General features: G+C 38.7%; 1 protein-coding gene and 1 long non-coding RNA gene across 5 annotated transcripts in view; one reads left to right on the forward strand and one right to left on the reverse strand.

Moving 5' to 3' along the window:
- Nucleotides 1–22,338, forward strand: part of ARHGAP15 (Rho GTPase activating protein 15) — a 332,778-nt gene that overhangs the window by 259,569 nt on the left and 50,871 nt on the right. For 3 of the 4 annotated variants that reach the window (XM_035331541.1, XM_035331542.1, XM_035331543.1), the window contains one exon: nucleotides 11,604–11,738. In XM_035331541.1, coding sequence (XP_035187432.1) covers nucleotides 11,604–11,738 — 135 coding nt within the window. Of the gene's footprint in view, nucleotides 1–11,603; nucleotides 11,799–22,338 lie in introns of those variants that run through there. The other variant, XM_035331544.1, reaches the window with a different exon arrangement.
- Nucleotides 11,640–22,338, reverse strand: part of LOC118169842 — a 22,425-nt gene continuing 11,726 nt past the window's right edge. Inside the window, exon 3 of the long non-coding RNA XR_004752306.1 lies at nucleotides 11,640–11,776. This is a non-coding gene — a long non-coding RNA (uncharacterized LOC118169842). The remainder of the gene's footprint in view (nucleotides 11,777–22,338) is intronic.

Below are 22,338 nucleotides of genomic sequence, written 5' to 3' on the forward strand. Positions count from 1 at the left end.
TCTCAAAAACAAGATAGGATCCTGATATAAATCATAATTTAGATGCACAGAGCTATGTTCACAACCACAGTAATGTAATTCATTTACATCTAGTTATTACTTATCTCCACCCGAACTACTAAGTTCAGGAATGCAGCTGCCTTGTGCCTTGTGACTCGTGGGGGTTAGGGAAGAATGACATCACCGAATTTAAGCACATTACCATGCTGACATAGTGGCACCTTGTTTTCCCTTCCGTGGATAGAGCGAGGATTGTGTGCTACCCCCCATTCTTCCAAAGAATACCTTTTTTCCCCTTTCAAGCAGCTGCTATATGAAGGGTTGCAAATGTCACTTCAACTAATGATGAATGATGCTTGACCCCAGGACCTGTTACTATGAATTTTATGCAATGCTAAATTAATATGAAAGATCTCTGCTAGAAGACTTCAGCTATTATGCATGCAGCATAAATGATATGTTAAACAATCCAAATTTTTTTCTCATAACCATGGTAAAATGCAGAGCTGCTTTAACGTTTTGATGTGTATTTCCACTTAAGATTAGTATCTTTTAGTTCTAAAAATATTTTTGGTAAGCAAATCAGTTTGCGAAAAACATTGTCAAAAGGGCAACTGGCCCACATGTCTTTGTTGTTCACGTTTGAATATAATTAATTATGTAAAGCAATAGTTAGTGGGAGCTTAACAATTAGTAGAATCTGTCAAATAGTCACACGGAAATTACTAACTAATTGAACTACTGGTCTTTTATTGTTGCAGGAAGCAGTACAGAGTGTCATTCTTTTATCTGGGAACTTTGTTATTATCACACATCGCATTTTTTGAGCAATATATGCTTCCTCGTAGACTAATACATAAATAACCCTCCCGGTAATGTCACAGTGTGCAACAGTGTTTGAAATAAAAACACCTGTTTTAATTAGTATTCAGATTTGCGTGGTTAAAAAATGTTAATCCTCTTGCAGCTATATGACATTTTTAAAGCTTTGAATTTCCATCTGTATCTTATATTATGATGTTTCAGGATTGTCGTGAGTTAATTATGTTAACTTCGGAAACATTGCTTGCATTTAGAATGAAAAACTTCAGCTTGAATAGCCAGGAAAGCAGATGCTATCTTTCTTGTCAACTGCTTTGTTGTGTGATGCCTTGAAACTTTTTATAAGATGCTGTATCCAAAAGGAAGTATAAATCTCCATTTATTTGAAATGCTGCCCTAATCTAATCAATATTTTAATATATTTCTTGTGGGAGGGACCTGCACAAAGTCTCAAAGTCATGAAAATCTCTTAATATTATTTAAAGTTGTCATGTTATTAGAAGTCCTTTCACAGGACTAATTTGAAAGACAGAAAAAAATGGATGCATTATAAAGTTTTAAAATCACTTGGAAGAATACATTTTCTTTCACGAAATAGATATGCCTGTAATTTTAGGTGGAATAAAAGAATTGGGAATGTTAGAATGAGAACACACATCAAGACAAACCCTGCAAAAGGGAAAGAAAGGGACAAATAAGAAGTTAATGCAGTGAATCTGCATCAGGTCCTATCACAGCACAAGTGGAAATACGAAGCATGGCTGTGTGCGGAGAAAGAGGAAAAGGTGTGATGCCAGAAATGGCTCCAGGGGTACACAAGAGGCCACAGGGGGTGGATGTGGGAAAGGGACAGCATCGTGGCACTGACTCACCAGGTTTCATTACACCCCTTCTCCTCCCAAGAGGAATTACAAGCGTTGCCAAGAGTGCCTCCACGTGCCCGGGGCATTGTTGCATCTTCTGGGTGAAGCTCTGTCTCTGCACATGGGATCTCATGTGGCGTGATGGAAAGGGGGATGGACTTATGTTTTTAAGTCACCACTGGCCTTGAGATTTCAACCTTTTGGTTAAAAAGACCCATGGGAGAATACCCTAGAGTTGAGGGAGCCAAAGATTCAACCGATCCTGTGTATGTAGCTTTTAATTCCACCCATGCTGCAATTGCGTGTGTTTCATGAGCAGCTTTGAGCATAAACTTAGCGCTTTCATATTTAAATGTGGAACATTTATCTAATGAAAGCTGTTTCCATTGTTGTAAAAATTTCACTATTTGTAAGCAGAAGCCTAAACAGCCTGACCTAGACTGGATCAGGACACGTTTTAGCATCAGATCCTCAGATGGCTGCAGAGGGGACATAGCTCTGGAGACATTGATGGATTTGTATCAAAAAAGTGCACTTCCTGAGAACCATCCCCATTCAGGGTGATTCTCAAAATGCATTAAAAATATCTGAAAATTCATGTTATTATTAGCACTATTATTATCAAGGGACATTTCGTTAACATTTGAAAGTCCTTCAGTGCACTTGAAGATATATTTGTTTTACCAACTTATATAATCCCCTCCTGTTTAAAGTTTTGTTTTAAACACATACAATTATCATCTCATATGCCCTGATTCAGTAAGCACTTAGAAGCATTCCTATCTTTAACAGCATAGCTAGTCCTGCTAATATCCAGGGAATGGAATTAGAGCTTCAGATATTAGCAAAAAGTAATGCAAATGTGAATTAAGCAACATGGTTTTGAAGTAAGTTGACTGAGGATTTTTTTTTATTTATTTATTTCTTAGACTGACTGGAAAAGTTTGACAAAAAAAAAAAATCAAAGCAAGCATTACTGATATTAATAATTATTTAAAAAGTATATAAAGTTGAATATTTTAGGCTGGAAGCTAGAAGGAATTAGGCACTGAAATAACCTTCTGGTTAGCATAGAGAGGAAAAATCCAAGCGGCTCTTACAGCCATCACCAGTGTAGGCAGCAGTGTGGTACCAGCAGTGCCAAGCTACCGTATCCGACTGCCCAGGAAGCCCCGGTATACCCACAAGTGTGATAATTGCATTTCTCTCCATAAATATATTTCATGGTCCTGATCATAGAACAGTGTTGTTCATATGGTTTGGTTTGGTTTGTTTTTCCTTACAGTACTAAGCTTTATTTGGTACTAGAAATCTTCAGCATTTACCAGTTAAATAAATTTATTCTTATATATATCAAATACTAAATATGGACATCTAGCATAAGAATAGTATTGCTGTTTAGCATGTAACTCATTAACTAAAAGAGATGACGTTGCCTGTATTGTAGAAGTCAACCATTTGCAAGCTAATGCATCATTTGGGTGTATCAAGTTTATATTTCATACCTAGTGTAACTTTTCCATACAGACAAACCTAAGTCTAGCTACTGAAAGCTCTTACTGCAGGAGCCTACAGGAAACGACAGTGATATCCTCTGTCCTGTATGGTGTCACACATCATGTAGTTGTTAGCTAATTGTCATCTTAGGTAACACTTTCAGCCAAGTTTTCATGAACTAAGGCAAGGAATATGAAGCATAAATTATTCTTATTACCCAAGCACAAGCCTGGGTTCTCTGGTTTATGTTTCTCAAGACAAATCATTTTAATCAAGAAAATAATCGATGTTTAAAAGGCAAGGTACGAGTACTAAAGTGCTAGTTTGAAAGTATTTAACAAAACTGTCCTTTCTTTTTGAATAACTTGAATAAAGTGTCTAAATGACCTCTTCCTAACCAGAAGAGAATATAGAGAAGAAATTAAGCTTTATTGGTAAATTAAAGCCCAAATCCCATGGTTGATGGGAGATATGGTCTGTTTGAAATAGTTACAGTTTCAGACTTTCTCTTCTACAATCAGCGGGTGGAGACCAACATAATCCAATTAATTGTAATTCCCTTTTGTGGCACTGGTACAGTGGTGAATGATATAGTAAGTCCATTGAAGTCTTATCTCTGGTCAGATAATCCAAATGGATTCATATTATGAAACAGTCCTTTATAAAAGTTCTGATGAACAGAAGTGTTTTGACTTTAGTGAACCAAAAGATAAATTCTATACAAAATAAAATGTTTTGTCCTCGACATTTACAGAGCTTCTATATACCTGATTGCGTGTAAGAATACTTCTTTCAACTGGCTTATTTCAAAGAGCCCTTTCATTAAAAAATAAATAATAATAATCCAGAATTTGTTCTCTGGACCTACTATGAACCGGTGTTTGAGAACAGCTGTTTATATGTACAAGTAACCTTTTATTCTTGTAAACAGTCCCATTGAAATGAGTGTGATTACTAATGTAAGAAATATATGGGCATTTTGAGAATCAGTTCTGTATTTCCATGTTACTAAGAAAACAATAAACTAATAATTCATCAATAATCCTTATAACTGCCAACAAATATATATGTATAAGTTTCTTTTTAGCATTGCAAGTGGACCAGGGGAATTGCTTGACTAGCTAAAGCTTTGATCTATTTACATTTGGAAGTCATTTACATAAAGGAAGTCATAATGATCTTTATTGTTTTGTTAATTTTTTCCTTTGATTGTTGAAACTCACTGAAATAAGGCACCAGCTTATTGTTACTGGGGTCAGTCCCAATAATATATTTGGCTATGTGCAGAAAGTAAGGGTTGGGTGGTATGCTTGTTTTTTGAACTGTTTTTGTACAGACCCTTTCATTGTAACAGTCACTGGAGACAGGGCTGATTTAATGGATCAGTAGTCTGATCCAGTGCTACACATTTTGTATTTCTCGTTTCCTTTAAAGTTGTCCATAGTAAGCCCACATTACGGCAGAAGTGTTTTCACTCGCAGCATGTTAAATCTCGTATTTACTAAAAGATACTGAGCTACCATTTGTGGGAGACAGCACACCAAACCATATATTAACGTCAGATCTTTTCAGTGTCTCAAAAACACTTTTTTTTTCTTTTCTTCCCTTAGATTGTTTGGTTGAAATTTAATACAAAGAATTTTTTACCCTTTGGGGTACATTACATATAAAATAATTTATGACCCATGAATCACAAGAAGGCAGTGAATTAGGTTTCAGATAAGTCTGCCAAATATTACAAAACATTGTGTACAGATTTTTGGACTATGAAAAGGCTTTTGACAAGAATGGAAATAGAGGCAGTGTTAGAAACCAAGAAGAGGAAGAACAGAAGAGCTATATGTCAGAATCCCAAAGCACTCTGAGTTAGTTGTACAATTAAAAAGATAGGAATATGAACATACTTTTGAAGTATGAAAATGGGACAGGGAATCATTGTCCAATTCCTCTTTGTATTACATCTTAAAATGTAGATTTCTGGGTGCTGATACACACAGTTCTGATAAAAGACCTCAGTGTAAATGGAAAAGAAAAAAAAAAAAAAAAGGAAAAAGAAACTAGATTGCAGAGGAGCTTACTGGAGAGCAATTTCTGTTAATAACAGATTTGGGGTGGTTGGCATAGATATATTTACCTTGACTAATATATGTGTACACAATATATGACTAAATGAAGAAGTGGAAAGCAGAACTCAGAATGGACTTTTGCCTTTGAATAGTAACATGTATTATGAAAAGTAGGTGCCTTATCTAAGAAAGCATTTGATGTTAGTGTTTTGCAGTCTAGAATATATGAAACAGAAATGCTGGCGTCCAACTAGAAAATGGAATAAAATCCATTAGCTGATGCAGAGGAATGAGAAAGACAGTAGCCTGGTTGGGGATAATAAAGAAAGAGGGAAGCGCAAACAGAAAGAAAAACAAAATAAAGTGCTCTTTGACCACTAGGAAACAAATGAAGTTACCATGCAATAACAAAGTAGAGTGGATTAGAGGACAGAGTCTTACCACTGTAAGACAAATGTAATTTTCACTCCACATAGCTATTTAATTTCTGTGAGTTGCACAAAGCCTGCCAAGCTCCATCCTCGCACTCGGGCAACGTCGGTGCTCTGAAGCTGAGAAGCCCCTGCACCGCTGGAGGGTGGGAGCAAGGAGGGAACTCCTCCGTGCCTTCCCGGGTGCCTTCCTTTAAACCCACGGAGGTGCCCCAGTAGGTCGGTGACCCCAAAGGAAGGACGAGTTTGGCCCTGCAGGGTTCGGATGCTCAGGCTGCGTTTGCCTGCTCTCTCTCTAGGTTATCGAGTCACCTCCGAGCGACTCACTGAGGTTGTGGAATTGCAGACAGGTGGTCTATTTATTCTTAGGGAGCTTTCAGCTGCATTTAGAGAGGAAATATTCTATATTTAAAATCAATCTTTTTCCCATACGGAATAGTTGATTCAGTTAAACTTAATGAATTTTAAAAGTACTTGTAATTATAATCCTATTACAGTAATTATTGCTTCAAATCACAATGATTGAAAATCCTGAGTTAGAACTAATAACACTGTCATCTAACCCTGTAGCAGGTACTGGCAGTGAATGGTGCACAGGAGTACCTCAGAGATAATACCTGTTTCTGGCCACCAAACGGATTCTCCTCTCAGTACCACTGTCGGGTGTGATGCCGGCAGCTGCAAATAGTGTAGAAACTTCCCGACGCGACGGAGTCGCTGGCTGGCCACGCTCCTAAACCTTTGAACTGCTCTGCGTGCCTTGGTGGTGCACCCTCGCTGAACGGGACCTTTTCCACAGAAACAATGATATAGTTCATCCCTCTCGTACGCCGCGGACTTCTGTGGAATTATGCGGGGATGAATATGACCCAGTGTGCCCAAGTACAGAAATCTTTTATTTTTCTGGCGCAGACAGGGATTTAAGTTAGCAGTGCTTGGTTGTTCCAGCATGCCCCCAGGTCAGCGAACTGTCATAGCAGAGAACTGGCATAAACAACGCTCTGGATGCACATAGAGATGTTCTGCTTTTTAGCTTAAGTTGCTCAGTAATTTGCGCCTGGGCACCATAGAAATGGGCCCTCCGATAATAAACAAGTGCTCAGGCATCGTAACATCATGGTTTAATTTTCTGCTTAAAGGGCTCTCCATTTTCCACCACCGCAGAAGGAGTCATATGTTCAAGTTTTGTTTTGCTGACTGTATCCTTGATAATTGGGTAGCGTTGGATGGATTCACCAGAAGTGCTCAGAAGCACATTGCGTACCATATTTAGTGATTTGCTTATCTGTCATTTTCTTTGATTTGTTTGAACACTCTTGGGAGGGAAGCACCACGCGCTGGCTGCAGGCAGGACAGTGACCTCCCAGACCTAGCAAGGGAGCGAGGAGGAAGAGTTGTTTAGCAGGGAGAGAGCTCACAGAAGGCTGGCTGAATGAGGACAGCATTGTTCTGCACGAGCTGAGGCTTCTGCTCTACCATTTAATCCAAGTTCAAGTGAATTTATGCACTTTGGAGTGTGCCTATAAAGTGCAATGTCAGGCCAGGATTTACTGGAGGGGGAAGCGAAGCATCATGTGCTGCATTGCCGAGGGGTGAGCTCCTTGTCATATGATGAGCAAGAGCCTTCACCACCCATCAGCAGCCCATCCCTACTGGGCCGCTGGACATCTCTGCGCTCTACCGCTTCTCTAAATTGAGTACGATCACTTTGAAAGAAGTTTGTTTTCTCCTATGTGACAACAGTTTGCAAAAGTTTTGAGGTCCCACCATTCCCAAAGGCTGCTATGTCTCTGAACTCGTGATCAGAGAAGTTCTGGCTTGTAAAGTACAGGTACAGTTGTCAAACACACACCTTTCAGCGTATAAATCGGTATTTGTTTTGTCAATCATGAGAGCAGCCCTCACATGAGGATTTAATGATGAAGTTGGGTGCTGAGGACTAATGTAAGTGAAGCAGTTCTGCTTGAGTCTGTATTTCCTTTGCTATTGAGAAGAACATGGATAAGCAGTAAATTATTTTTGAAGAATATGTCAATTAAAAAAAAAAATCTTCAACTTGGGCAATAAAGAGGAATGACACTGGACAGTTTGTCTTTCCCTGGTGTGGTGCAAGAGGACTTTCCTTTTCCTTCTTCAACAGCAGGGCTCTGTTCTGAAGCTCTCACAAGTGAACTGCCTGTTGGGATGAGCGAGTCGGGCCAGTTTCCCAATCTTTCAGTCATCTGGAAATGCACTTTGCACGCCCAGCCCTTCTGCAGAGGCTTTGATGTGAGAGGAATCGTGTGAATTAGTAAGCAGTGCTGTGCAGGGCTTTCTCTGGGGGAGATCCCAACCAGGATATCTACTGGCCCCTGGGATGGAGACTCCAGTGCTCTGGGATTTCATCTAACGGAGCTGTGGGTCTGGGGCTTGTCCCCAGATGCCAAAAAGCTTTTGAGGGGCATAGCCTACAGAAGAGCAGGCTCCGCTAGCCGTGAGTGCAGGAAATCACTTTCCACGTGGTTCAGAGTAATCCGTGAGACCACTTGCAGGAAGATACAATACCCAAAGTGAACCAGGGCTTCTGGGATGTAGTGGCAGCATGGGCAAAAGACAGTGTACGGCTGGGGAAATTCTTGCTTAAATTATCTTATAGGGAAAAGGAATAAATAAAATTCAGCAGTGTTCTCACATGATTGCATTTTGTTTCCAGAGACAAATCTACAGACAAGGCAGGGTATGTGGTTAGAGAAACCATATCTATTTTCTTTCAAAACTGAGCTTTCTGCACTGCCTAGGTTGGTTTTTGTATTTTATTTGTCCTGTTTTTAGCTGATCTACCACAGATTACCTTCTTCCTTTCTGAACAAGAGTAATCTTATGATGCTGTGCATAAACCAGAGGTGAACTCCTGCTTGGTTCTACTGCACACATTGCAAGTGCCATTAAAAACGTGGACTGATGAAAAGACTGATTTACTAAGAATAAGAACCCATGCTTCCTTCACAAATGTATTGTACATCGATTTGTATTTTTTTTAATAATAACCTTGACAGGTGCCTGCACTATTTTTTTTTTCCTTAGTGTGGTCTTTATATTTTCATCCTAAGTATTAGCATAAATTTTATGGGATTTTCTGGGCATATTTGTGTCTGTATCTAAGATATATGATATCAACTGGCAGTGATGGTTGAACTAATCAAATACTACTGACAAGTTAAAGCAAATTTTTAGGACTATGAGATTTTGAGCGTCTTCCCAGATACAGTATCTCCTGACTGAAAGCAGTCCTTGACTGTCAAGTTTAAATATCAGATTTGAGACTTAATCTTTGTGTAAGCAAAACACCCCAATAAGAAATATGTCTGAGTAAAGCCAAAAAGTCAGGTCCTCCCCTTCAACCTAGCCCAAAATGCATGTGTGTGTTTGCTTATGGCCCTATTGCTTGGTATGTGAGCAATTCCAACCAGTGGGAACCAAACGAGAGTCTTACACTGAATGGACTTCTATTTTCTTTTCCTTTTTTTTTTTTTTTTTTTTTTTTTTGACTTGGCATTTGTTCCTCCTAGCAAACATTTTTAAAAACTCTCTTATAGCTAGAGGGAAAATTGACACCCTTTGCTTTCACGATGATACATTCCTAACACGTTTCCTTGAAGAGCTGGAAATGGTGCAAAAATCTGGTAAGATAAGTCTTTGCAAAGCCTTAGAAGTCAAGCATTCCACTTTAGACATTTAAGACAAATGCATGGCAAAAACAAGTTGTTTTTTTTTTTTTTTTTTTTTTTTTTAAGGTTTCTACTTAAAGTTCTGTGCCAAAGCTACAGTACTTATACATTTTCTAAATGTGTTTTAAGCAATAAGTTGTACAACATTTTTAGAACATGTGTTAAGCTATTTCTCTAAGAATGAAGCTCTTAACAAAACATAAGCACTCTGCATGAGATCTTAGCAGCAAAGTGCTTAAAAGATAAAGTAAGAATTGGTACCATGGGAAGAACACCAGCTGTAGAGCACACAGGTCCATTATGAGAAGTATGGTAGTGGGTAGGGAGAAAATGATTTAATCAGGAGTAAAACCAATTTTATTATAAGGGCACGCAGGGGGTGTGGCACCATAGTGAGAGGGACATTTCAAAATATCTGACAGATTTCAACAATGTGAAAACCCACCCTGTTCTTTAAAGTGACAGTAAACCCCATCAGGTCTCTCTTTTTGATGCTATTGTTAACAGTTGACTGTTTAAAGCTGGCCTGCTAAGTTGCTGTCGATCTAGTTCAATAGTGTGTGGCAAAATAAAAGGCTAATTGTTGAAATACGATCAATCAAATATGATCTCAGAGTCTAAAGAAGATCCCCTCTGCTAACTCATTTGAGATTAAATCATTACTTTTATGATTGAGGTAATGCAATGGGGAAAAAAAGGCACACAAGACAACTAAATAAAATGCACAAGTGTGCCTTTGTTCCAGCTTTTGCTCACGTTACTCCAAGTTAAGGAATTGGGTCCGTTCCTTTATTTGTATACATTTCCCAAATCCAGAAATTTAGAAAGCTTTCAATAATATTTACTACATAAAAGTTGAAAGATGTCTCCATTCCAAATAATATTTTTCTGACCAAAAGTAAACTCTGTAGTGAGAAAACTATTGCATTGAAGTACCAGGGATCTGGAGTTGTGGGTGTCCATGTGTCTCCAATAATTTTACCATTTTGTTTAACAACAGTTCACTAAAGAGGCTGCTCTTGAAGCCAACTGAATTGCTAAACATGAAAATTCAGTGACATTTAGTAAAACATTTCAGGATTATGTTGCTTCAAATTAAATTTGTACAGTAGTTTTCATGGTTGGCCCTTGATTTACATTCAGACAGAAAATTTCTAAAAATGAGAGTCACAGCACATGTATAAAAAGCGAATTCCATTTTTGGAGCAGCAGAACTCGAAGAAAGTGTGTGTCATTTTAATTTGGTCTAATAAGGATTTACACTTTCTGAGAGTTTTATATGGATTATGATCTCATTGTTTATTCTGTTCTAACAGTATCACACTTCTAGAATAAAAAAGGAGAAAAATAGAATAATCATCCAATCTTGTTTTATTTTTTATTAGAAACTCTATTTTAGCATTTAGTTTCTTTTATATTTAAATTCCTTAGCTCAGTCAAGCTTCAAAAGAAAACATTTTTTTGTTTGTTTGTAAAACAGTTTTGTAAGCACTTGTGGTTTGTCTTTAGTGTGTTATCATTTTTGACAGCTTTGCATAGCCTAGGTAGGCCAACAGGGGTCTGTCTAATATTGTTGCTGGGCAAATCTTCCTCCCAGAGATGAAAACCAAACAAAATATTTTTGAAGCAGTAAGAAGGAATTAATATCCTTTCTCTCACAGTACTCTATTCCTTGCTGACATTACATTCAGGCAAAAAAAGGAGAAAAGCGTTACCCATTATTCCCTTGTACATAGCAAGGCTAACACATGTAAAGCAATAACTCATTTTCTATTGCCATGTTTAGCATATGTCTCCTGTTGGCTCAGCAAGGCCTTTAGGCCGGTCCCTTGAGCCGGCCATCATTGGCAACTCTTAGCCCCTCGGCCTCAAAACCAAATAGCTTTGAATCATGTTGAGCTGTGATGCTAATTTTCATACTGATGCATTATGGGAATAAATGTATCTGACATACTGTGTCAATGGTACTGTCTCTTTGTGTCTCTTGTTTTTTGTTAGCTGCATTCCTACAGATGGTATTCCATTGAAAATGTTCTCTTCCTACAAAAAAAAAAAGGGGGGGGGGGCAGGGGGGGAAACATGCACAGCACCAAACCTCTAGGTGCAGAAGGCTGTTAACGGTTGCTGATGATAGTAGGCAAACATTAACATAATAATTAGTGTCTTGTAATTGTTTCATTAAAACCAGTTGTTCCATTTCTCCTCGTGTTTTCCCAGAAGAGAAGCTGAATTTGGACGACAGCCAGTGGGAGGACATCCACGTTGTCACCGGAGCACTCAAGATGTTTTTCAGAGAGCTGCCTGAGCCGCTGTTCCCATACTGCTTCTTTGAACAGTTTGTGGAGGCGATAAGTAAGTACATCAGATACAGTAGAAGCTAGTCAAATAGCCTGTTATATAAAAATAATAATAAACTTTAAAATGGAAGAACGGAGGCATCTCAAATCTGACTTACCTTCCATTATCCATGATCCTGTCTTTTTATTGTTTTTGATTGCATTTTACCTCCTACAGCATTTAGTTATTTAACTAGAGGAAAAAAAATATCAAACTACTGAACTATAAATTTTATATATGCAATATTACCTCAGTGCCTAAAATGGTTTAGGAAAGGAATTAAAATGTGTATGTGCTCAAAATACGCTCGGATGATAATTTATATATCCCCAAACACAAGGAGAGACTAATAATTGTGAATTATGTTAGAAGGGGCTGTCGTTATGTTAATCAGAATGAAATGCATGTGTTTTGTTCCACAAGGTTGCAAACTCTTGCCTTACAGTGATCACAAAAAGAATGCAAAAACTATCATGTTCTACTTTTCATATCTACCTTTGCTTAATTATTTTTTTTAAGTCTGCAGGCAGCAGAAATATTTTCAAAGTCCAAGGCACTTATTCTGTTACGTCTCCGGTTTATGTGCTGCAAACCCTCTCTGTATTTAATATTTGCAGGTGCATTTTGTAAAACTGTAGCAGCTTGGAAAAACTTGCCTCAAAAACAGAATGATTTGGGTTTTATTCCCCTTGAAAATGGGGGGGGGGGGGAGGAGGGGAGGGGAGATAGCTTAAAGGGAAAGGGCCAAGTAGGAGCTTAATTAAAGGTCCAGTAGAAAAAAATTGCCAGGAAAAAAAAAAAAAAAAAAAAAAAAGAAACAATAAAGTACTTAGAGATCTGTTTTCTGAATGATGGGCATGCATATTTGCCATTACTGTTAATGAGAGCTGTGTGTGCACATGCGCAGCTGTCGGAGAATATGAAGCCCTTAATGTACGGCTCACTTTGATTTCATATTCATAAGAGTCTTTAGTTCAACTAAAGCTTTTCAAGACCCAGCATCAGATATAATGAGGTTAAATACATCTCACAAGATCTTTCCCTTCTCACTTATTTAGAGATGCAGTGCAGTTAAATACACAACGTAAAGAAACACATTACCTGGAAGTTTTTTCTTGGCAGCTCACTTCTCCCTTCAAAACATACAGAAACTAGATGGAGAAGGTTCTTTCTCCAGCCTAAGTTTCTATTGCACGGTCTCTGCAGTGCTAAGAGGGGCAAAATAATAAAGATTTTCTTACTGTTCAGCTTCAGTTTCTGTGATGCATTAGGATATGATGCCTTTTTGAAGCACCAGCATTTGAACGTGGCCTTCAGGTGGTTCCCATCCACCAGCTACCTCTTCTCAGAAAGGAGGAGACCTGGTGCTCTTAGCGGATGCATGAGCACAGCCTGAATTCATGGGGCACAGCCTGAATTGCTGTTTGCATCTCTTCTTACGCACATTATTCCAAAGTCAAACATTTAATATGTATCCTCTGCATTTTTCACTTTCTCTTCCTGGTAATCCACCATCAGACTGGTCTTCTGGACCTAAATATAGTCTTTGTCCCCCCTTATCACTACTTCTCATTGCCCTTCGGAGTGCGCCTTGGCTCAGCCAACACTGTTTTATTCTGAAGAACATTATCATGACACCGTGATCTCATCCTTCACGCTATCTTCTGTTCTCACCCTCGTGCTACCATCCAAGTCGGGGTGATACGAAATCTTTTGGTGGCCCAGTAGGGAGTATTTTGACAGTAAAAATAACAGGTAACCGATTAGAGACTTGTTAAATAGAGTTTGAAAGCATGTCGGGAAGAGACTCTCCCCTAAAGCACTGATATTCATGAGTGAGAAATTAATGTCCCTTTCTGCTATTTGAACTATTATTAATTCTTATTATGATTTTGAGAGCCATTATACACATTGAAAGGCTAATGAACAGTCATGTATAGAAGGATTTTAGGACAGTTTATTCCTAGGAAGAAAATGCTAGTACTCTAAGACATTCTTTGCACTGTTTCAAACCCCTAATTCTTGTTGCTTTCTTTACGGCACATCAGGGTGATTTCTACCTAATCCAACTGTCTAATGTAATCTACAATTTCCAATCAATCTTCTCTTTATCTGGCCTTTACTCCCATAGTATCTACAAATCCATATTCTTACCATCTCTACTTAAATAACATCTATAAACAACAATTAGGCGTTTCCAGTGTTTTTGGAGCTCTTCTACATGTTAATAGTCCCGAGGCAAAATAAAAAATCTCTTGTCTTCAATATCATTTCCATAGCAGCTGATTCTTCGGCTAGTTTGTGTTAATTGCTCTTCCTGAGCTGCTAGAAAATTGGTCTGTGCTGCACTGCTAGAAAATTTCTGCTTCAGGATGTTGTAAAAAAGAGGCTATTGTGTCTCTGTCTTTTCTGTCCATTCTTCCAAAATCAGTATTATTAGCATGCATTGCATGGGATGTGCAGTACGACTAGAATAAGCACTTAGTATCACCAGAAATAAACCAACCTGAAGGCTGCTAAGAAAAAGGTAATAATTAGGACACATTCCCACGCTGCCTTGATGATTATATCCCTGGTCCAGCACTGAGCACCACTCAGACAGAGCCATACACTTAGTAAGTAAGATGAAGTTGTGTAAAAACTTGTAACAGTAAATCCCCTAATTCTTGGGGGTTTAGTCATTTAGCTAGAAGTTTCAGAGGGAACAAGTATCCAAGAGGTGCCATGGTCTTCTTATGCTGATGCTATTTTAAAGATTATATGAAAAATTCCATGGCAAGCTTAATATTACTTTTCCTGGATGATGCCATTTTAATTAACATCACTATTATGTGCATAGGAATAAAATATTACAGTCCTGTGTATTAGGCAAAGTGCTTGCTCTCTACCTTCAATTTCCCCCACAAATAAATTTAGATATGGCCATAATATTAGAACAATTTAGATATGGCCAGAATATTAGGAGATAATTCAGGGCATTATAGAATCTCAGAATTCTGCTTGCCAGGCTGAAGCAGGATAATTACTGTCCATATAGCTTATATCAGAGAATTTATAAATGATAAATGGAAGGCCACAAGACCTCTGACCTAATACTAATTTTGTTTCTTAGGATTTGGAAAGCAGGTTTTTCAAGGACTTTGTCTAATATATTACTGGCAAGTCATTTTGTGGTATTTTGGATGAAATATGCACTTCTAAAGTGTGGCCAACTGCTGCTATGAAGTCAGGTTCAGCCACACTTAAATTACTTAGCACCGCAAATAGTTCTATTGATTTTCTGCAAGATCAACAGACGTGGTTCAACAGATTGTCTGCAAGTAAAATTGTGCTTCATGTGAGTAAGGTGGTAGAAGTGCCAATAACTGAAACACTTAATCACCTTATTTGCAGAATTCAATCTGTATGGCCGTGCAAACTTCTGTGAGAACTTCAGCCACTGAAATAAATAAATAAATAAACTACCCCAAAAACTGTTAAAAATATTAGCAGGTAAATGTGTTAGCTGCTTATGAATATTTAATTTAATTGAACAAGTTTTGTTGAGAGGTCTCAGGCAGAAGGCATGAAAAATAATAAATTCGTCTACTATGGTAGACACTATGGTGTCCTCTGCAATTATGACTGATATCCACAGTATAAAATAAATGGGAAAATTCAACATGGGAAATATTCAAGCACTGACTAGTCATTCCAGATCTGTTCAGCTGGAGAAAGCTGTATAGACAGTTCATCTGTCCAACTGCAGTTAAAAAATAATAATAATCCAAACTGATATTCCATAAAGGAAAATTCCACCAGGTTCCCAAAGCTGCAACATCTGTCTCTGGTTTGAAAGGCCTGAATTCAGATCTTTGATTTTGCCTGGAAACAGGTTGGAAACATTACTACATTGGAAAGATTTTTTCAATGAGGTCCAATAATTACACCTTTATTTCAATTCCTTATCTATAATATAAATTTATTAGGTGTCGTGTAAGTATTGTAGATAAATCGGTGATTTATTGTTTAAAACACACATGCACACAAATGTAGATGTATATGTATAGATGTCTAAATAGAAGTCTTTTTACCAAAGTGATGATTCCACAGACGGTTTTCTGAATGAAGGTATCTGTTACTCCTGTGAGCTTCCTAGTTAAGGCAGATGAACATAGCAGTGAGATTACTAAAAATGAAAGGTTGCAAAATCTCATTCACAGGACCAGCCCTCCCCAGTCACTTAGGCAAAGACACCCCCATCTTTGGAGCTCAAGCTTTTTGGGCCTGGCAGAAAACTAAACATTTCTCTGCATGGGGAGCAGTAGAGCTGTCGGCACCTAAGGGCCTTCCAGGGCCACAACTGCAGCACCTTCAGAGTTAGATGGGAGATAATAAGGTTTTCAGAATTATAACAGTGATAATTTAAATGCCTAGAAACAACCAAAGGCCCACATTAGAAACACTTTTCATTTTTTCAAGATCTGGATTTATTTATTTATTTATTTTGGTTATTCTACTAGATTACTAACACTTTTTTTTCAACTGATTTCACACATATCCTTTTGATATATCAGTTAAGGTCTCCTGGTGTATGCTAAGCAGAATTCACAATGTCGTTCCTATCAGTCTTATAATGTTTTGTGCTACCCTATTATACAGAGACTAAGGAAAATGGTTATTTAGTATCTTACATATGACAGAGTTTTATAACTCTTTGGATTATTGAAAGATGTTAGATATTAAATTTATTACAGTTTTGCTTGTATGAGGTACTGGTCTTCACTGGTCCTGCCCAGTCCACAAAGTCATGGTCTTATTAAGTACAGTGGTAAAAGCAATAAATGCTCTTTTCATTAGAACAGTAGGATGTCTTTTTAACCCACAAACGCTATCACTGCTGTAAGGAGACATCAGTCCCCTCCATGTCAGTCAGTTGTCTTCATCTCCAGGGTGGCTGGCATCAGAAGGGTTTTCTTTGAGCCTGGGCTCTGCTCTGGCTTCAGACCCCCCCGAACCTGCTGCGTGTACAGCCCGAGGCGATGTGCTGCAGAAACTCATGTCTATGTAGGCAACGATCACGCTTCGGTCTGCAGCAGGCCATCACGAAATTTGCACTGAATAATGCAACTGTTGAGGAGTTTGCACGGAAGCAGCCTCCATCCAAATCAGGCAAAAAGTTGTGTCAGGAGGCAATAAACAAATCTAGTCATCGATACATAATCATGATCAAGAAACAGAGCTACACTGGTTGAAAACGTGGTGTAGCCAGGACCTGCTCTGAACCACTATGCAGTGTTATGAAAATAGTAGCTGAGAAACAGAAAGGAAGTAAATACATTCATTTATTCTGACAGTCATAACATCCTTGTATCATCTTGGTGGAAAGTTACAGAAGATGTCTAAAGAAATTTTCAAAAGCCATCTAAAGAAACCTCACTCGAGGCTTACAAAGAACAAGGCTCAAGGCCAACTCGTCTTGGAAAGACAAGTCAGCATATTGCACTGTAAGAAATCCATGACAGTCTCTTAACATCATCACGTAATAGGTTCCTGAGAAACCAAATCTTATCAGTCTCTGGCATTATGCAAATTTCTGTCATAATCTCAATCTGTGGGCTTCGAGTCCTAATCAAACTGCCTTCAGCTTCGCAGTTGGCGAGCCTCCTATTGAAATTGTTTTCCTAGCCTTCTTTTACTTGTTCAAGGAAGTTTTGGGGCTTGGCATGGCACCAGAAAGCCTCAATTTCATGTGAACATGGTGATTAGTAAACAAACCCAAGGTCACCACAATAAATCTCATATGATAAATCATATTAATACCTTTTGGGTCAAATCAGAAGACAGTAGAGGTCTAGAAACTAAACATGAACAGTACAATAATAACAAAAAAAAAAGTGTAGAACGAGAAGTATTCAAAAGTTGGGGCACAACTCAGATTTCTTTAGATAAATAAATATATATATATTATGGATAGCATAGGCTCTGGTATATCCATCCATGGAAATATATAAACATTCCACAAGAGGGTGTATAAACTGCCTACGAGTACATTTAAACTTGTTCCCACCCGTTGAAGCCACCATGCTCTAGCGTGGTCTCCACTCAGACTGGAGGCAGAAAGAAAGCACACCTGTGCTGAAGATGCAAATGGAGGCTGACGTGTTTGTAATAGCAGCAGGCTGGTAACGAGAGAGGTTCACTCCAGGCCTTTTGTTCCCAAAAGGTGTCAAGGAACAAGATGCCCCAGTAACCTCTTGGCTCTCCTTTGGTGACCTTCCCTTCACAGTTGCAAACTCTTTCTACTCAGCAGCATTTTTAAATAGATCTTTCCAGGTCTGGAAGCAACTGCTTTAGAATAAAAAATTGGAGGGCATGTCTATGAATAGATTTGTCTTTTGAGGTGGAAAATAGCCCAACATGTTCAGAAATAAAGGGCATGTGTAGAAAATACACGGACAGAATATTTCCTTCTTTTTTTTTTTTTCTTTCCTTTTCCCCACATAGAAATTTATAAACAAGTTATCTGAAGAAAAATGAAAAGAAAAACTACATATGGTGGTTTAGCTCCTCTGCAGGGCTTTGCTCTGTGAAGAATGCCAAGATAACACCTGTCCATAGGGAACCTGACTCTAGGTTGACTTTGCCATTTTTTTTTAAACATAAGAATCTACCTATAAAAAGATATTTGTTGTAATATTTACTAATCCTTCTCTTCTGTTAGCACACAATTCTGTTGTGCTACAAAGAGCACTTCATAAAACTCTTAAACATGCTTTCCTTAAGACAATGTTCCAGTGACACCATCAAATCAATTAATTTACCTTTTGAGTGAAAGAGGAGAACCTCACTGAAAAGGTTACATCAGTGATGAAAATTGCCTTAAAATTAATGGAACAGAAAAACTGTGTGATTTGGTCTTATAAATATGGTGGAGGCTTTAAAATCCTCATCAAAGAAAATGAACAAGTTTTAAAGAATTTGTGTTTGAATGTTGCTGTCATGCAAAGTTTGCACAGCAGGAACATACTCTCTGCAATTTAGTCTTTTTTTCTTATTATAGTTATAATTTTTTTAGCATAGTGGAAATTTTATTGCGGATGCCTGGCCTGTCTCTTAACTCATGCTAATTATATTCATAATTAAATGTTAAACAAGAATTGACTAGGCCAACTGGCTTGCACAGGTGTTTGTCATATGAATGGTTTAATGCTTACACAATAAATTGTTGGATCTGAATCTGTAGTAATCTGCTCAGTGAGAACTTTTTGCACGAACTTTGCTGTACACAATAAGTGCAGCGTAGTGCTTTGAAACCAGTGCTTGCAAATAGCATTTATTAGACAGCATTATGTCCAAACCAAGGCTTGTCCTTGATTGCGCAAGTACTAGCGAGGCTAAAAGATTTTTCTGGGCTCTTACCTGGGACAAGGGTGCTCAGAGCACTAGTGCTTATGGGAGAAGTCAGTGGATGCTGGGTGGAAATGTCATCTGGGAAGCAGAGTGTCTCACTCCAATTTGAAAAAAAAAAGAAAAAAAAAAAAAAGAAAAAAAAAAAAGTTGTTTGGAGCTGTAAATGATAGCTAGATTAATCACTGAGGCTCCAGTACTTCCCCGTTGGGTTTACACCGACTGCCTGTTGACAAAGCACAGAACCAAAATCTGCAAATGGAAAAAGAAATGGGTTTCAGTTTGCTCCTCTTTTACTTCTGGGGCACAGAAAATAGAGTGTATTTGTGTAATTTAAATTTGATCTGTGATTAAGAAAATGTTTTTGTACTGGAAAGAAAGGGCAGAAGTGAGAAGCGAGCCAACTTGTTAGTTCCTGTGTAGGTTAGCATAGGAGAAGCTCATGGAGAAAACCACAAGGGAGAGAACCATGAAAGAGAAGACAAAGAGAAATTGAGATATCCAAGCAATAACATGGTTCACACAGATAGGAGGAGAAAAAAGAGAGAGAGAAGGAGCTGTTTAGTGGCTGTGACAAGGTCTCTGTAACCTGGAGCATTTGCGGGAGGCAGGGGGAGAGGAACTTCTCATGGAGGTTATCTGGAGCTCTTGACAAAGTGAGAATTGGCACTCTGGGTTTGAGGGGAAAAATGTTTCATCAGGCTTGTGAGTGAAGCTTCCACTCAGGGAAAGTAATAACAGGAGGAGAAACAGCCTATAATGCCCCAGTTACACAATTTCAGAAGTGCAAAAATGGAAGAGAAGAGGGGGGAAAGTGGAAAGAGAAGACCAGGAAGGGAGAGAAAAGAAGAGCCTTCAAGAGCAAGAGAAGGGGATGCTGAAAGTCATCACCTCCAGTTCTGTGCCATCTTCCTCTCTACTTATACCTACTTACTATCTAAAAGTTGCTGCCTTCCTCAAGAGTAATGCCACACCTCTCTGTGTGCTGGCTTGTTGGGTCTGAACCAGCAGAGAAGCAGGCAGGATAAGCAGTCTTGGTGGCAGCAGTTGTTCCTTGGCCCTCATTACATGGGTACTTGAAGACGTGGCTAAAGGAAAGTACTTTTACCCTGCAGAAGGAATAACTACAAGTGGTGTTTGCTGTGATAATGCATGGTGTGCTATAGAAAATCTAAAAACACAGTAAGTGCAGCCTTTGGGTACAGCTGGGATATTCAGAGGAGGCCCTAACTTTATGGAGTTGGATCCTGAATACACTTTTATGCATCCTGAATGCTTCAAGCAGCTTAGGCCCCTGGTAAATTTAAGGTGTATTCATTTATACCTTTTAGTCTTCTCAGGGGACTGTTACCTCCCTTAGGGCTCTCGAACACCAGTGTGATCCAACCACACTGCCCCAGTGCTCCTGACATCAGACTCTTCATTTTGGAAATTTCTTCTCTTTATGGGTCCTGACCTTCTGGCAGGTAAAACCAGCCATGAAACGTGCCTTAACGTGGACCATTACTTTGCAGTCTTAGAAAATGTTCCTTTATAATGACAAAAAGTGTTCATAGCGGCTTGGCATCAGGGAAGAAACTCTGCAACTTCAGAGAAGACTCCTGATAATAGTGCCTTAAATGAACTAGAAGAAAACAGCTTCAGCCTTTACATTTAGGACCATGACAAATCTTTGGGTGAGAATCTAGTAGAAATACAACTGAGGAGTATAGACCTGCTCCAACAGCACCTTTGCAACCTGAGAGCAGAAGTTGGTCAGGTAGGAGTTACAACTGATCATTCTTTCTGGAAGTGCTCTAGAAATGGCCTGAAAATGGCATGGAGAAAGAAATGAAATTAAATGTTTTAAAAATTCCACAAAGTAAGCAGGCACAGAATCAAGTCATGAATGGTCAAAGAAAATGGCCTCCCAGTTTACCATAATAGCACACATGCAGTGTTGGAAAACACCACATTGCTAAAGGGGATGATAAAATGATACGACAAGCATAACAGCAACAGGACTTCCCCCAGAATTCCTACTGGTGACACAGGATTAGAGAGAAATGTTAAGTCATGGGCTAAAATCAGGCACAGGTTGTTTGGGGTGGAAGTCTGATTTCCCCATCCCTGCCAGCATCGCCTTGCAGCATCTCTTCACACAGCCCTGGCTACCCAACCTCACCATTTTGGGAGAAGCTGTGCCTGCCACGGGAAGTACGGCTGCATCTGAAATACTTTGTAAAAGTCATGACGTCTAAATGTGAGGGTAGGCTTGTGTTCTTACCGAGGCTGGGCCAGAGTTCAAAGTTAATATGATTTATAATGTCTCTTGAGGGACACAAATTGTGAAAGTAGTAGTACTGGAAAACTGGGCAATGTGGCTATGGAAAAGCATCTTTAGCAGCTGTACTCCACCAGCTGTACCAGATAACAGCTAAAAAGAGGGGTCAAGCAAAGTAAGAAATAGTGTGGGAATGGAAGGAAAGAGTAGCACTCACATCCTCCCCCGAAAATGGTGTCAGGGAGTGTGCAGAGCTGAGGCAACCTATGGCAGAAAAAAACTCAGTGAACAAGAATTTCATCTTTAAGGATGCTGCCGTGGACGCAGAAAAATTTCTGCAATCCACTGCCTTGTGCTTACAGTATAGGTATTGAATTTGAAATGCCCACATCTTTAAAGTAAAATGCAATTTGTCTTGCTTCCTGGAGAGTCAAACTGCTCCCTTTGACTCCCTTCTATATAAAATTCATTAGCCTGTTAACCCGTTTGACTCAGGGAGAATATTGTTACATTTTGGCCAAAGCACTAATGCCTTAATTGCCTGGGAAGGTAGTATATCACACAGATAATCTCACTAAGATCAGGAGCACAATCTAATTCACCAACAGCTCATGGTCTGACTCATTCACTGTTAAACACTTTTGAGTGATAGCGTTGCACTGGGAAAAAAAATCCTAGTGAGGCACAAAACCTCTTCACCTAGGGACACTTAGATAGTTAGAAAAGCAAACTTGTGTTCAGCACTCAGAAAAAAGTAAGTTGTGAAGCAGCCACAAAGGTGGGACACTTGAAAAACTATAAATGAGGACTGGAGATATTCTTAAACTCTTAGGAAATACCTGGTGCATTTTTCTTTTTCTTTTTCCTTTTCTTTTTCTTTTTCTTTTTCTTTTTCTTTTTCTTTTTCTTTTTCCTTTTTTTCTTTTTCTTTTTCTTTTTCTTTTTCTTTTTCTTTTTCTTTTT

This window comes from Oxyura jamaicensis, chromosome 7, assembly GCF_011077185.1.
Source record: "Oxyura jamaicensis isolate SHBP4307 breed ruddy duck chromosome 7, BPBGC_Ojam_1.0, whole genome shotgun sequence".
NCBI lineage: Eukaryota > Metazoa > Chordata > Aves > Anseriformes > Anatidae > Oxyura > Oxyura jamaicensis.